This window comes from Epinephelus lanceolatus, chromosome 5, assembly GCF_041903045.1.
Source record: "Epinephelus lanceolatus isolate andai-2023 chromosome 5, ASM4190304v1, whole genome shotgun sequence".
Lineage (NCBI taxonomy): Eukaryota > Metazoa > Chordata > Actinopteri > Perciformes > Serranidae > Epinephelus > Epinephelus lanceolatus.
Window position 1 is genome coordinate 8,948,438 of NC_135738.1, and position 15,273 is coordinate 8,963,710.

Sequence of the window (15,273 nt, forward strand, 5' to 3'; positions counted from 1 at the left end):
CAACTAATAACTAATATATAATGGTGTATTATATAGCCTATGTGTTTGTGTTAAAATAGCATATATTGCACTTTACATGTTTGTATTAACTGACATTACCCGTATCTAAATTGACACTTCTTGTATTAATACGTTTCTATCATTTTCTGTATTGCACTAAATGTTTATACCTGTTTTTGTATATAATTTTTGCATCTAATGTCCATTTGTTTTTTCTTTTGTTTTGCTTCACAGCCAGGGAAACATAGTTTCATTCCTCTACTGCACAGTATATAGATGGATGACAACAAAGTCTGTCCTATCGCTTATCTCTTGTGAAGTAATAAAAAAAACCCTCCACCTTTACCGGCTGCAAAATTACAATGATTAATAAGTTAATGCATCAATAGTTACATTACAATAATATAACATATATTATTCTAAAATGGGCAATTCTGCATAATGAGCACTGTCACTGTTGGTGGTGTATTTTGATGCTAATAATTTGTACTTTTATTTAAGTAAGATTTTAAATGCAGGACTTTTTGTTGTAATATCTGAGTACTTCTTTCACCACTGGTTATGTAGGACGAAAAATGATTTATGTCCCGTATAATTATCAACTTTATTATTGATGTCTCTAAATATTTCCATATTTATTTTTTTGTTGCAGCATTTTTTAATTTATTACCGTATGTATTTATTAGTCTAATTTATTTGTGTATGACTGTATTAATTTATTTCTTAATATTTACATGATTTTTCGTCCTCCACTGCTGGTGGCTGACAGTAAAGACTGGTCAAAGTGAGTTATACCTGCAGATCACACCTGTACATGGCGCCACCGCTAACACACATACAATCTATCTCCAGTGTTTCTATGCTCGAAAACAAGTCGGATCCTCCGCGCATGCGTACATTCTAAAATACGATTTGCACAACGGTCTAACATCAAAGATGGCGGGAGCCTCCGACCCACTGGAGGACATGCTCTTCAATGAGGTGGATGAGAAAGCAGTTAGCGACTTAGTTGGCTCTCTGGAATCACAGCTCGGCGACAGAAAGGCTCCCGCTGCTTCTTATTCCGACGGGAAACGGGAGGGAGCTCCGTCGGCTGCCGGTCAGTTCTCAGGGAAAGTGCGCGATCAAGTGGGGTCTCTGGAGCAGCCGCAACAAGGGCATCCAAAAGCGGGGTTAACCCGGGAGCCCGGCGCTAATGAGCCCGGCAAAGCCCTCACCTCCTCTACCTCCTCTGTCGCCACCGGGGCCGTGATCACCGCTGGAGCTAGTCTGCAAACAGTTGGAGCATCTCCTCCCACTATCTCCCCGGTACCGGGACCCGTAACTTTGACCACTCAGCCCGCCGCTGCTAGCTTCCACCGGGCTGCCGTCCTGGGTCCGAGCGCGGCTCCCAGCACTAACATCGCCCCCGCGGCGGAGGCTATCGGGACCGCTTCTCCCGGATTACAAAGTTTAAACGGCAGCGCTGGAGCTGTAAAGTTGGTGAACTCGCCCGTGGTCCCTCCACAAACCGGGGCCAGCACGGTTATAAGTACTGTCAGTGCCGGGGGCTCCGCGATCATCGCCCCCATGGCTTCACAGCCTAACTTCCCCCAGCCCTCAGTGGCGTCTCCCGCTGTAACTCTGCAGAGGCACCCCAGCCCGGTGGCCCAGAACGGAGTGGACCCCAAGGGTGCCCAGCTGGTGACCCAGGGTGCGCCCTCTCCGTCAGCCTCCAGCCCTCAGGTCGTGAACCACAGCACCCCTCTGATGCACACCAAGATGTTGGTGCCCAGCCAGCCTGTCTCTGGAAACTCTGTCATCCTGGCCAGCACCCCTCCGCCCGCTGCAGCCCAGTCCCCCATCAGCCAGGCTGGGACCACTACAGCTGCGGTCACCCTGAAGCCTACAGTGAACGGGGTAGCCGTGGTGAGGCCGCCGGTACCTGGTGCCCCTGTGGTGGCCACCTCCATCCAGCAGCAGAGACCCGGGCTGGTGGCGACCTCCACCCGGGCGGCAGCTCCTCAGCAGCCGCTGGCTGTCCGGCCTCAGCAGCAGACCACCATCCAGCTGCCCCCTGGCTTCTCCATGCCTCCCGGTGAGCACACACACACAAGGATAAGTCTCCCTCACCTCCACCTGAGAGGACTCACCTGTTGTTGGGTGGTGTTTCCTCTCAGGTCCCTGTGGTCCCTGTTTGTCACTCTCAGGTCAGATGATGTCAGAGTGGAGGTGTTTACCATCAGGTCCTGCTGCTCTGAAGGTTCCTACTGAAGCCTCAAAGACTCCTCAAACATCTGCTGCAACAGAACAACACTTTTAACATGTTTTTCTGTTTCTTCCAAACAAAGATGGCCGCTGACATGAAAATATGCCCTGTAAAAATAGTTTGTAACAATCTGTCTGCTACAACATGAACAAGAGTTTAAGTTGTGACTGTGTTTCCTGTCAGGGTAAATGGAAATGACACAGCAATGAATGTAAAGCACAAGCCAACTATGAGCATGTGTTTTCTATAAAAATGTATAATACTCAAAAGAAACATCACTATATGACTGACAACAGATTTATAAATGTTGGTCCACATCATAGGAATAGCCGAGAGAGACGTGTTGTTTCCGGCCTCCATCTTTGTTTAGTTCAGAAAACAAATACACAACATGTTAAAACTGTTGTTCATGTTGCAGCAGACTGAATATTTTGTTTACAGTGTCTTTGAGGATTTATTTGAAACCTTCAGAGCAGCAGGACGTGATGTCAGACACCTTCACTGAATATTTACCTCTCTGTCTCTGTGGCTGGAATGTGATGGGAACACTTGAGAGGAACAAACTGGGACCAGAGGACTCTTTACCCTTTTGAGATTTTGGGTCCCAGAGTCGTGAGCGTATTGTGATAAAATATTTGGTCATTTATCCAAAATGGTGGTCGTGTACCTGAAGACAAACTGCAGCAACATACTGTCAGAATCTGAAAGTTTAGGACAAATTTATCGTCATGTCACAGCTGCTGTGACCAGAGCTGAAACAGTTAATCGTTTAACTGATCAGTCGATCATCAGAGAATTAATTAGCAGCTATTTTGATAATCAAATAGTTGTTGTTGTCATTTTATTTCATTAATTTATCATCAATAACAAACAGTCCCTGATTCCAGCTTCTTAAATATCAGGATTTGCTGTTTTTCTTTGTATATTTTTCTTATTAAACTAAATGTATTTGAGTTTTGGACTGTTGGTGGGACGGAGCAAAGACACTGAAAGACTTGTAGGGCTAATGATGATGTTTTTTACTGATTCGTCTGGAGATTATTTTCTTTATTAATAGTTTGGTCTATAAAGAACTTTAGTGCACAGTGATAAAAGCCAGTTACAATGTCCTGGAGCTTACAGTGACATCATCATGTCTGTTTTGTCCAACCAACATTTCCAAACCCAAAGATATAGAATTTACTATCATGTGAAACCAAGGAAAACAGCAGAACCTGGAAATATAATATTTTTGCTTGAAAAATGACTTAAATGATGATCAAAATAGCAGCCGATTATTTTTTAATTGAATAATAGATTAAGTCACTGATAGTTGCAGCTCTAAAGACGTCACTTTGGACAACTGGACATTTGTAACCAAAGTTTTTCACAAGTTTCTGTCATTTTATTGACAAAACCATTAATCAGATATTAAGAAAATAATTGGTAGGTGAGCTGATATTAAAAAAATCGTGACTTTACACATCTACAAATGGATCAAGGACAAAAACTAACTAGGGGTACACCGGTTTTGAAGTTCTGGGCTGATACCAATGTTTTTATCTTGTTTTTGTTTTTATTTATTCCACCTTTTGTGCCAGGGAAACAACAAATCTACCTTATGAATTGAATTAGTTTTAGAGCATTACACTACCTTTGAATGAGCACAAATTCAAAGGGCTCATAGAGTGAGTCTTCTGACGTGTCAATAGTGAGTTTACTTTATCTTTTCGTCCTGAAGACATCCTGGGGACGATGTCTGTTCATCCCAAACACGTTTTCTATTGTCTCTGGGACGACAGGATGCTGACTGCTACTAGCCATCTCATCACACAACAGTGAGATCACAGAGCCGATCTGTCAAACGGTCGCTGTATTCTTCTTGTACCTGCTTACTAATTTAATTTTGTGGCCGTTAGTCGTGCGTCCTGCTTTTTATCCGGTGCAAAATTGATGTGACACAACAGATAAACTCTGCCACTTCCATCCATAAGAATAAGATGGTCAACAAGGTGAATATCAGCCTATACCAGTGTTCAGGTGATGAACTGGTGCATCCCTAGAATTGACACAAACACCAGAAGGCTGATGATGAGATGAAAAAGCATTGTGTGGTTAAATGTAGTTTGTAGTTTTGCGGTGATGAAGATGTAGTTTCAGCTGTGTGGCAGCTCCAGAGAGCAACTGGTGACACAAAGTGTTTATTGTGTGAGATTTTGGAGAAATTTAAGAGCCAGTTTAGCAGACAAAATGCTTTTAGGAGCTCTGAAGTCGACGTGTGCAGGTTTATTAATTTGACTTTATTCTGCAGTGAAATGTACTGATGGTAACAACACAAACACCAACAAAGTCGACCGGGCAGGGCCACTGCTCTCAGGAGTGGTGGAAAATTTAATCATTTTCACTGAGATTAATTTAATTTGTATGTTTGTTTTTTTTTTGTTTTAATAACTTGCTTGATGCGAGAAGCATCTGGTGCCGATTCAAAAAATTTTGGACACCTCTTCACTAAAACATCAAATTGATTATCAAAATAGACGAATAGCTATATGCTACTTGATCTCAGCTCTGTAGCTCTCTGGTGTTTCTGTCAGGTAAAGGTACTAACTTCCTGTTTCCTGTGTCCTTCAGGTATGGTCCTGGTGCGGACGGAGACGGGTCAGCTGGTGATGGTGCCTCAGCAGGTTCTCGCCCAGGCTCAGGCCAAGACGCAGCAGGGACAAGCGGTGGCCAACATCACACAGAGACCCGCCACGCCGACAGCTGGGACTGCCATCCGGGTCAGCACCGCCACCACGGTAAGTCTGCTACCCATCAGGGTCTGAAGGTCTCAGGGTGCCACCATGCTGATGGAAAGGAAACTTTGTCACTGTTACAAAGAGGATCCTGGTTTCATCAATCAGAGCACAGAATGTGAATGTGTTGGAAATCCTGCTTTAAGGTATCAACTGAAACAACCCAGGACCAAGTAGTATCTAAATGTCTGTAGTCAAATGATACCTCACTCTGACACCAATGGGGCACGACTCTGTTCTCTGTTATTAAACCCATTAACAACCGTGAAGTAATGTTATCTGTGTGATGCTAACAGTTAGCCCTGTCACAGTGTGTGCAGCTGGGCGAACTCTCACAACTGTCCCCAAGCATTGAGCCTACACTCCCACAGCAGCAGTTAAAACCCACACAGTCTATTGACAGAGTTAGCAGCAGTTCATGTGAGATGCCACCAAGACAAGAAAGTATGGCTTTACTACATGCCACCATGTTCACATTATGGGTATCAAATGAAGTACTCTATAATGGAGTCATATTTTTTTCAATGATAACCAGCTGATGAACCAGCAAATGATGTTCCTTCTCCTGCTCATTGCACGTCTAATGGCATTATCTAGATTTTGCTGCACTGTGTCTGACCACAGGCAACCAGTCAGAGCCAAGGAGTCTCTAACGCAGCTTTCAGTCATGTCTCGTGAACTGTGGTGAAACTGTCGAACCATGCAGCGCTGATCACATATGAATCAAGTCTGTTACTGTACTGCCTATCTCTCATCTCGGATGTTTCCAGATATATATGTTAGTGACTCTTTAGCTGTGAAGTGGCCGGATCACAAACGTTCTCATTTGACAGCTGGACAGTAACACTAAAATATGTTTCTGAAAACATTTGAGGGGAGAAATAGGCAGCAAAATCTTGATTCATGAAGATAAAAAACAAAGACTGGTCAGTTCACTCAGTGTTAAAGTCCATGGTACAGGCAGGCGTAGTTAAAAACCCTTTACTTCGACTGGAGAGTCTTCATCACACACGTTGGTTCATTTATGTATTAGTAAAGGATTTTTAACAACAGTCAGAGTGCCTCAGGTACCTTTTTGGACTGCCTGCCTGTGCCATGGATTTTTACACAGTCATTGTTTTTTATCTTTATGTGAACCTGACCTTTTCAAAGCTAACTACATAGAACCTTAACCCAGTGTAGCACTCCCTATTTTTTCCTCAGAATCGTGATTCATATTTGATCACACCGCTGCCTAGTTTGACAGCCTGACTGCAGTTCACCAGCAGTGATTGACAGGACTGACAGCTGCGTCAGAGACTCCTCAGGTCTGACCAGTTGTTTGTGTTCATGTGTGGTAAGGCCACCAGAGGCAACTGAGGAGGAGGGACAAGATTTTTCCACACACTATCTGTCTCATGTGCTACTGTGTGAATGTAGTGACGGCTTCAGATTCAAAAGTTACCTACTGTAGCTTTAAATATCTGATGGGACTCAGAGTTAAAGGACTGGGATCAGGATCGGGACATCTGTACTGTTTCACCTGTTGCATTCTTTCACGTACAAATATTGTTTTCATGATGTTATTTGGGAGTTTTGGTGCAAAAAAGAGCTGCAGTGATTAATCAGTTAGTTCAGGGATGGCCAAACCCATTTTTTAAATGGTTTGTGACCAAATTTTAAAAATAAACTTGAATATGGCTTGAGCATCTAATATATTGTATCATATGTACATGTCACTGTCATCTTGAACAACTACTGTGGGTGCGTTCCAAATCGCAAAAAGTACGTACTGTTGCATGCAGTATGCATGCACACAATTGGGACATACCGCTTCCTCATAACATTATGCCCTGAACTTTGACCCTCTTGCTTTTATATCCGTAACCTTGGAGATAATAAAACGCCACTTACTGAGTTCACCAGAGATGGAGGTCAACCCGGAGAGCTCTGCTGTTGTTACTTTGCGATGTGTGTGGTTTAACTGTAAAATTGTAACTGCACAGATTGTAGATTTTAACATTTTATATTTGCGTCAGTGAAATTATATCTGCAGTTCTCTGTCGTTTTTATAGTTACGTCCTAGTGTTGTTTTTAATATGTATGATTATTTTGTTCACTTAAACAATTAATATTCCTGTTATTATTAGTCAGCTGGTTATCATTTACTTGAATTTGCTGTCGTCCGTCATTGTGACTTCTGACAGCTGTCAATCAATTGTCATTAGTTTGCAGCTCAGTCAATGTGACATGTCGTCCGCTGCGCAGAGGATTGTGGGTCAGAATAGCCAGAAAAGCATGCTGGCTTGCAGCCTGCACCGGGTGTAGTAGAACATCCTGGTATTTTTGGCGTACTGCATCTGACATACTTTGTTTTGGGACACACTACATCTTTTTCTGGTGAACTATATAGTAATGGTAGTTTGGGTATTGGAACGCACAATATAAGCAAGCCCTGTTATTGCACTTCTTAATTTGAACACTAGATGTCACTACCTCCCCTACAGTGATTGATTACTAGTCATGAGATACATTTACTTGAGTAAACATGGCAGCAGATTTACTTTTTGTAATATATGTGCACACTAATAAACTACTGCAGTGGCAAACATCAAACTGTTAGTAGTGTTGCGCAGTAGTTTTAATAGAAAATGAATAAGTGTACTGGGTTAGAAACTCTGAAATTCTTGCTGTGTAACTGGTCTCAAGCTAGGCATTTACTATTGTTTGGCCTATGACTCCTTATTTTTGTATGTATGGCCTGCAATCAAAAATATTTGTCTACCTCTGAATTAGTTCATCAACAGGAAACTTTTAATAATCACTTAATCATCAGAGTAATTTTTCATACAAACATGTCGAATACTTGCTGCTTCCATCATCTGAACTGTAAGGATTTTATCTGATCTCACAGTAAACTGGATATTTCTGATTTTTTGAACATGTGATATGATCCTGTTGGGTGTTAGGAAGTTGTTTTGGACATTTTATTTCAATGATGAATCAGTGAATCAGAAACAGAATCAGCAGATCAGAAGAAAATCATGTCCCAGTCTAAAAACCAGCTGATGTCATTTTACTGGTCATTGATCCTTAATGTTTATATATGAATTTAAATGACCATCATAAGGTTTCCCATGATGCTCTGCTGCTACATGACCTCATGTTTTCTCCCTCTCTGTTGTGTGCAGGCTCCTCAGACCGTCCGCCTGGCGACCCCCACTCAGACGAGAATGGTTCAGCCTCCCTCCACCACCACCGTACAGGTGTGTGTTACCTGTCTGTGTCATACATTTAGCTGCTCTCAGGCTGCGTTCACACACATTAACACTTTGAAACATGAACGCTGCATTTCTGCAGTTTGACCTCTCGACTGACCTGATGAAAGATGACGTTAACGACGATGTTTACCTCCATCTTTTTTATTAACTCACATTATGAAGAGACATGTTAATATCCAGTCTGAACAGCAGGAGTAATTACAGCAGGGAAAACCTGTTTCACTGTTCATATGAATTATCATGAGTAAATACAACATGAGCTGCAGGCCTGACTCTGACAGATGTGTCTGGTCCTCCTTTGTTGAGACAGATATCAGCAGACCTGACTCCGGTTGGGACCAATCACAACTGTTTATCTGATAAGGAGCAGGTTCAATATGATGACTGACAGCTTGTGGAGTGTTGGCACTTTACACAAACTATGTGATGACATCATATTTACAGGGTTCCCACAGTCATGGAACATGTGAGCTTGTGGTCACTTAGTTGATCTGTACAGCGTGAGTGTAAATGTCTCTGCTTCTGTTCCTACAGAGAGGAGGATTAAACATGTAGTGAGAGTTAATACAAAGTACAAGATCGATGAAAAGTGACTGCAAAGAGTTCAAACAGGAGTCAGAGGAACTCTCAGTAATGAACGCACTGATACTCACTGTAGGAAAGTTCCCACTTCTGTTCTGCACTTCCACCACCAACTACCCTTCATCCAACCTCTAATACAGCAGCATTAAATATAAAAACAGTCTCTGATCCTGTCGTACATCCCTCTGTGGAAGAAAGAGCTTCTTATTAATAACTACTATCATTAAATCTGATCTGTCCGATGGTTTCTCTCCCTGACGGTGCTCCTCTGCCTCCAGAAGGCCATCACAGTGGCCCCCGGCGGTGCAGCGGTGTCGGTGAAGATGACCCCGCCTCAGAAGGCCCAGACGGTGATTACAGCTGGGGGGACACCTGTGGCCAAACCCGCCGGTGTCCCGTCCACCCCCCTGACCAGCACCACGCCTGCTCCGACCCCCACACCCCCTGCCAGAGTCACCGTTGTGTCACAGGTCCACTTCCTGTTTTCTGTGCTCATGCACTTCTTAATTATAACAATGACAGTGACTCTGTGTGGAGCGGCTGACTCATCCGTGTGTTTTTAACAGGAGATGCAGGAAAACGTGAAGAAGTGTAAGAACTTCCTCGCCACGCTCATCAAGCTAGCGTCCCACAACTCGCCCTCCCCAGATACCTCCAAGAATGTGAAGGCCCTGGTGCAGGACCTGCTCGTACGTCTCTATTAATATTAATATTAATATTAATATTATTATTTTTGTTGTTATTATTTTTTATTATTACTTTTATTATTTTGTTTTATTTTATTTTATTTTGTTTTGTTTTGTTTTGTTTTATATTGTTTTATTTTATGGCATAAGGCCCTGGTGCAGGACCTGCTCTAGTCTTTATTATTATGTTTTTTATCTCTATTTTATTAATTTATTTATTATTGTGTCATAATATAAGTTATAATTTCTGTGTGTATAATTATTTTATTGTTATACAATACATTTTATTGTGCGTGTGTGTGTGTGTGTGTGTGTGTAATTATGTTTTATTATAATGTAATTTCAGGATGCAAAGATTGAGCCTGAGGAGTTCACCACTCGGCTGCAGGCTGAGCTGAAGTCCTCTCCACAGCCCTACCTCATCCCCTTCCTCAAGGTACTACTACTACTACTTTGTCACTCCTGCTACTGCTGCTACTGTATCATTGGTGCTACTTTACACTACTACAGTCTGTGAAGTAACCTGTACCCCAGATTATTTATACAAAATATAATCAGCTAATGAATAATATATTTACAATAATATATTTACACCATGGCGTCTGTACTTTCACTTCAGTAAAAGATCAGACTACTCTTTCACACTGACTTCACCATCAGCTGTTCATCCCTGACATGTTGTCTGCCCACAGAAAAGCCTCCCCGCTCTGCGTCAGTCTCTGCTCAACAGCCAGCAGTCTCTGGTGACCCCCAGCACCTCGGTGCCTCCACCTGTTGCCCCCGGCTCCGTCACCACCGCCACCATCAGGCCGCGGCTGCCCATCAGTCCGGCCGGCAGCACTGTCAGACTCAACACACCCATCACAAACACTCTGGTACCAGCACACAGTCACACTGAAACAACAACCGACAGACACTTACACTCTAATACCCCGGCAACATTTCAGTTAATTAATAATAATAATGATAATGAACCTCAAACCCTGACATTAATGTTATTTTAATGTTGCTGTAATGTTTGTTCAGGCTGTGGGCAGAGCAGGAGTCCAGACGGTTCAGACTCGTACGCCTGTAGTCTTCAGTCAGACTCTCAGAACTCCAGGTGAGTGTCTTCTCTCTGACTCCATCACAGTCAACATTATTATGCTCATATGTCAGCAGGTCATTAATATTACATGCGTTTCTCTTCAGGTACACTTGTCAGAGGACCCACAACTATAATTGGCAAAAGTCCTGTGAACCTGGCAGCTCAGGCCAATCAGAGGAAGCTGAGCGACCCGGGGGGCGGGACATTCAGGTGGAGTATACACTCACTGGCTGGAATTAGTTTTGCACAGATGAGGTTCTTTACACAGCGAAGGGTGGGACAGATAAATTACATGAAAATGCAAAATACTGGCCTGCGAGTACGTCGCACCAGAACTTTTCAGTTTGCCAGGGATGCAAATTTACAACAGTTGTAACAGGTCCGTGACATGACGTCCATTCTGCACAGTTTGGATTGGTTTATGCCGGTGTGAAAGCTCAGAAAAATTGACCTCGTTCTCTACCATAATTACATCTCTTTTCCCCCTGCTAGTATTCACATATGTAAGTACTCAAGACAAAGAAAACAGTTTTAAAAAGTGTACTGACGTGCAAATTAATCACACAACCCCTGTGTGTAAAGGCCTTAAGTTTGGTGACCTAATTAAATCAGGATCATGTGCTTCTATCAAACACATAAACAATTAAAAGCGATTTACATAAGACAATTAAAGCAAGATAAAACAATAAAAAAATAAAATAAAATCAGTTAAAATGGAAGTAAATGCTTTGAAAAAATGTAGATGAAATGAAAATACTGGAGCAGGTCAGATAAATAGAACCTGAGTTTGTCTTGAGCTTCATAACATTTGTGACAACAGACTGATTGATAAATGTTCTCATGATTATTACTTTAATATAGTGAAACCTGCTGTCTACCGGAGGCTAGAAACTCTTTTCTCATGTACCAAAAATAATATTAAAAATAAATGTAGCCATTAAGTAATAAAACATGACTTAAATTGCTATTTCTGTATTAATTTGCATTTTTATTTATTCGTCTTCGTATTAATTCCCCAATTTATATATTATTTGTATTATTTTTTTAAGTATTAATATTAATATTACATGTTCACATTTACTTTTTGATTTATTTTAAATTTATTTTTAAATTATTCATTCTTAAATAAATTAATTTTGTATTTAAGTATTTATTGATTTATTTCTGTATTACTTTCCTTTTGCATTTGCCCCTATTTATTTCCCCAAACTCATTTATTTTTGTACTATTTTCTACATACATATATGTATTTCTTTATATATTTTTTATTTTGGCACTTATGTCCTCCATACCCGACAGAAGCATTTGGTCAGTGGTGTAGTTCAGAGATCAGCCAGAAGAGGGCAGCATGTGCACACAGTGCTGATAAATGCAGACACATTAATATCTCAGCAGTGTTCCAGCTGTCATGATGTGTGACTGACCCTCTGCAGGACTGAGTTTACTGCAGCTTCCTCCTCACAGAGCTCATCTACACCTGAATTATCTACATTAAACACATTCAAGCATTTGAAATGCTTTTATTGGAGGCTCCATAGTGTCAGTCCTGATATTTTAGATCTACAAGAGGATGAAGTGATGAAGCTTTCTTCATGTACCAATATAAGAACCAACTTTTAAAGGAACCTCTGGGTTATTATTTCTAACTTAGATCCAGCTTTCTGGGGACAGAAATAAATAAACTCACTCTCAACGAAAGAAGAATAAAAATGGCTCATAGTTCAGTTTTTCAAACACAAACAAGGCTGCATAATTCTGTGTGACAGAAAAATAAAGTTTTGAAAGATGTGATGCAGCCTTTGAACAGTTTTAACCAATCAATATTTTAAAGACTGGAAGTTTAACATAGTGGGAGACTTTACCTTCAGCTGGTTATTGTGGTAACTGGGAGACTTTCTGCTGCTGTTTGATGTGAGCTTTAACAAGTCTTTTCTCTGACTGTCTCCCAACAGAGATGACGACGACATCAACGACGTGGCGTCCATGGCCGGCGTCAACCTTAACGAGGAAAACGCCCGCATCCTAGCAACCAGCTCGGAGCTCGTGGGCACGAAGATCCGCTCCTGTAAAGACGAGTCCTTCCTGCCCACTGGCCTGCTGCACCGCCGCATCCTGGACACAGGTACTGTCACCTGACGCCTGGCTTGTGACATCAGTATTGGGAGAAGCGTCTGCAGCCTCTAAACCTTCACAAATAAGACAAAAAGTAAACTGTATAATACTCAGTGCACCACATAGAGTGAAATGTAGCCCTAAGGTGCTATTTGCACATTGTCCCCTTTCTATGCAAATGAGGCTCACTGCAAGCACAGTCCTGTTCACAAAGATCAGCTCTAACAGTCACAGTGACAGTATGGCTGTGTCCGAAATCATTCACTCATTCACTACTCACTACTGCCTATATAGAGGTAGTGAGTAATTACACAGCCTATTAGATTGCTTTCACACCTGCCCTGTTTGGTTCGGTTGATTCAAACTCAAGTTTGTTAGCCCCCATATGTGCGGTTCGTTTGGGCAGGTGTGAACACAGCAGTCGCACTCTGGTGGCACCAATACAGCCGGACCTTCTTGAAGAGGTGGTCTCGGTCTGGTTTCAAATGAACTCTGGTGCGGTTCGTTTGTGGTGTGAAAGCAAATGAACCAGATGATTTTATGACAGCAGATATGTGATGTGATGTGCTTTAAAAAGCTAAACTACCAATAAATCCATCTGCTGATTCTGAAATCTGTCCACGATCTTAAAAATGGTCTTTGTACGGCTTAAAATCTATTTATGCTAAGGCTTCTGTGTAACCATGGTAACATGTATCGACATCAGCAAGGGTATTTTCCCTGATTACAAAGCTAAAAGGGAAAACAGCCTCAAGGGACACTGAGTCCTGCGGAGACATTTACATCTTCCTCTCCAGAGAGGAGGAGGAGGAGGAGGAGGAGTGGTGGTAGTAAGGAGAGGAGCTGAAAGAGTTACAGTGAGCAGAGCAGATCTGTAGTGAGACAGAAATGTAGAGGGAACTGTTTTGAGTTAAAGCAATTAGTCAGTGGAAATTGTGTCGGGAAATTAATTGGCAACTATTTTAATAATCATTAATTGATTGTGTCATGTTTCAAGCAAATTTTCTGTCGGCCCAGCTCCTCTGCACTCATCTGTGTTTCCTGTCAGAGCTGGACTCACTGCACAAACACATCAGAGAAAATCTGAACAGTTTAGACTCCTGATACCTGAAAGGCATGCTTATCTGTTTATCTGTCCTCTTATCTGACTTTCTCTCCTCTGGTCCTCAGCTAAGAAGCTGGGCGTGAGCGAGGTGCCTCTGGAGGTGGTGAACCTCATCTCCCACGCCACCCAGTCCAGATTGCGCTCCCTGCTGGAGAAGGTTTCAGCCGTCGCTCAGCACCGCACAGACGGAGGGAAGGTGAGAACCAGCTGTCTCACACTGAGTCACAGAGGGAAACCTCACCTTTATTACAGAGTGATGCACAGGATGACCATGATTACACACAAAACAGGAAGAAACAACGTGCTCTCCTTTCTTAATCTTCCTCCTCCTCCTCCTCCTCCAGGATGAAGAGAATCACGAACAGACGTCAGACGTTCGCTCACAGCTTCGTTTCTTCGAGCAGCTGGAGAGGATGGAGAAACAGAGGAAAGACGAACAAGAGAGAGAGATTCTGCTCAAGGCTGCCAAGGTATACACTCACACACACACACACACACACACACACACACTTATACACACACTTATGATCTCTTAACTTCTGTCATAAAAATGTCCAGTGATCACTTTTTTTAACAAAAAGTCTTGAAAGTTTTAAAAAGAGTAAATTGAAATACAGTAAAAAAAAATTAGAATAAATAAATATTTAATTAATTTTTAATGTTTTTAATTTTTTAATAAATTGATTAATAAATATAAATGTAATAAATAAATGTAATAAATTAATATTTTATTTAACAACATTTTCAGATTTATTTGAGGATCAGAGTTTGGATTTTTGACTTATTGCTTCATTTAAAAGATTTAAAAATCTTAAAAACCAGCGTAGGTTTTTTTAATAAAGCAAAGATAAATATAAATGTAGTTAATTTTAATAAATCCGCAGCATGTGAGTGAATAAACACGAGTAAAAGAGAGAAAATGAACCAGAGTGAATGAAGCTCTGTGAAGTCATTGTAAACTGTCTTGAGAAAGCATCATCATCATCATCATCAGTGCAGTCTGTGCGTGTGTGAGACACATGAAAGCATAGTTAATTACTGAATTGACCTTCTGCAGACATCATTACACACACCCACTCACACACACACACACAGAGCTAATGACAGAGGTGCCATTGAGGAGGTGATCGTGTTTCTATTATAGAAATTTTCTTCATTATATTCACATTAAACTGTCTCTCAATAACAACATGATTATAATTATGGCTTCAACCTCAGTTCAGTGATGATAATGTGTTTGATATTAATTTGTCAGGAAGTCATTTTATAGTCACATGTGCTCTCCCTGTGTTCTCCATCTTCATGTCCTAAAACTCTAACTGAGCCTGTGTTTTATTTCCAGAGTCGTGCCAGACAGGAGGATCCTGAACAGGCTCGTCTGAAGCAGAAAGCTAAAGAGGTTTGTTCCCTCGTATAAAG

The 15,273-nt window shown here is 41.6% G+C and overlaps 1 protein-coding gene across 2 annotated transcripts in view; it reads left to right on the top strand.

Moving 5' to 3' along the window:
- The first annotated feature begins 900 nt into the window (after window positions 1-900).
- Window positions 901-15,273, top strand: part of LOC117262328 (transcription initiation factor TFIID subunit 4-like) — a 29,463-nt gene continuing 15,090 nt past the window's right edge. The window contains exons 1-13 of one of the 2 annotated variants that reach the window (XM_033635225.2): window positions 901-2,077; window positions 4,859-5,025; window positions 8,193-8,267; window positions 9,143-9,334; window positions 9,431-9,553; window positions 9,897-9,986; window positions 10,243-10,425; window positions 10,577-10,652; window positions 10,742-10,847; window positions 12,590-12,759; window positions 13,920-14,050; window positions 14,199-14,324; window positions 15,197-15,253. In XM_033635225.2, the coding sequence (XP_033491116.1) occupies window positions 937-2,077; window positions 4,859-5,025; window positions 8,193-8,267; window positions 9,143-9,334; window positions 9,431-9,553; window positions 9,897-9,986; window positions 10,243-10,425; window positions 10,577-10,652; window positions 10,742-10,847; window positions 12,590-12,759; window positions 13,920-14,050; window positions 14,199-14,324; window positions 15,197-15,253 (2,637 nt within the window). In that variant the 5' untranslated portion in view covers window positions 901-936. The remainder of the gene's footprint in view (window positions 2,078-4,858; window positions 5,026-8,192; window positions 8,268-9,142; window positions 9,335-9,430; window positions 9,554-9,896; window positions 9,987-10,242; window positions 10,426-10,576; window positions 10,653-10,741; window positions 10,848-12,589; window positions 12,760-13,919; window positions 14,051-14,198; window positions 14,325-15,196; window positions 15,254-15,273) is intronic. The other variant, XM_033635226.2, reaches the window with a different exon arrangement.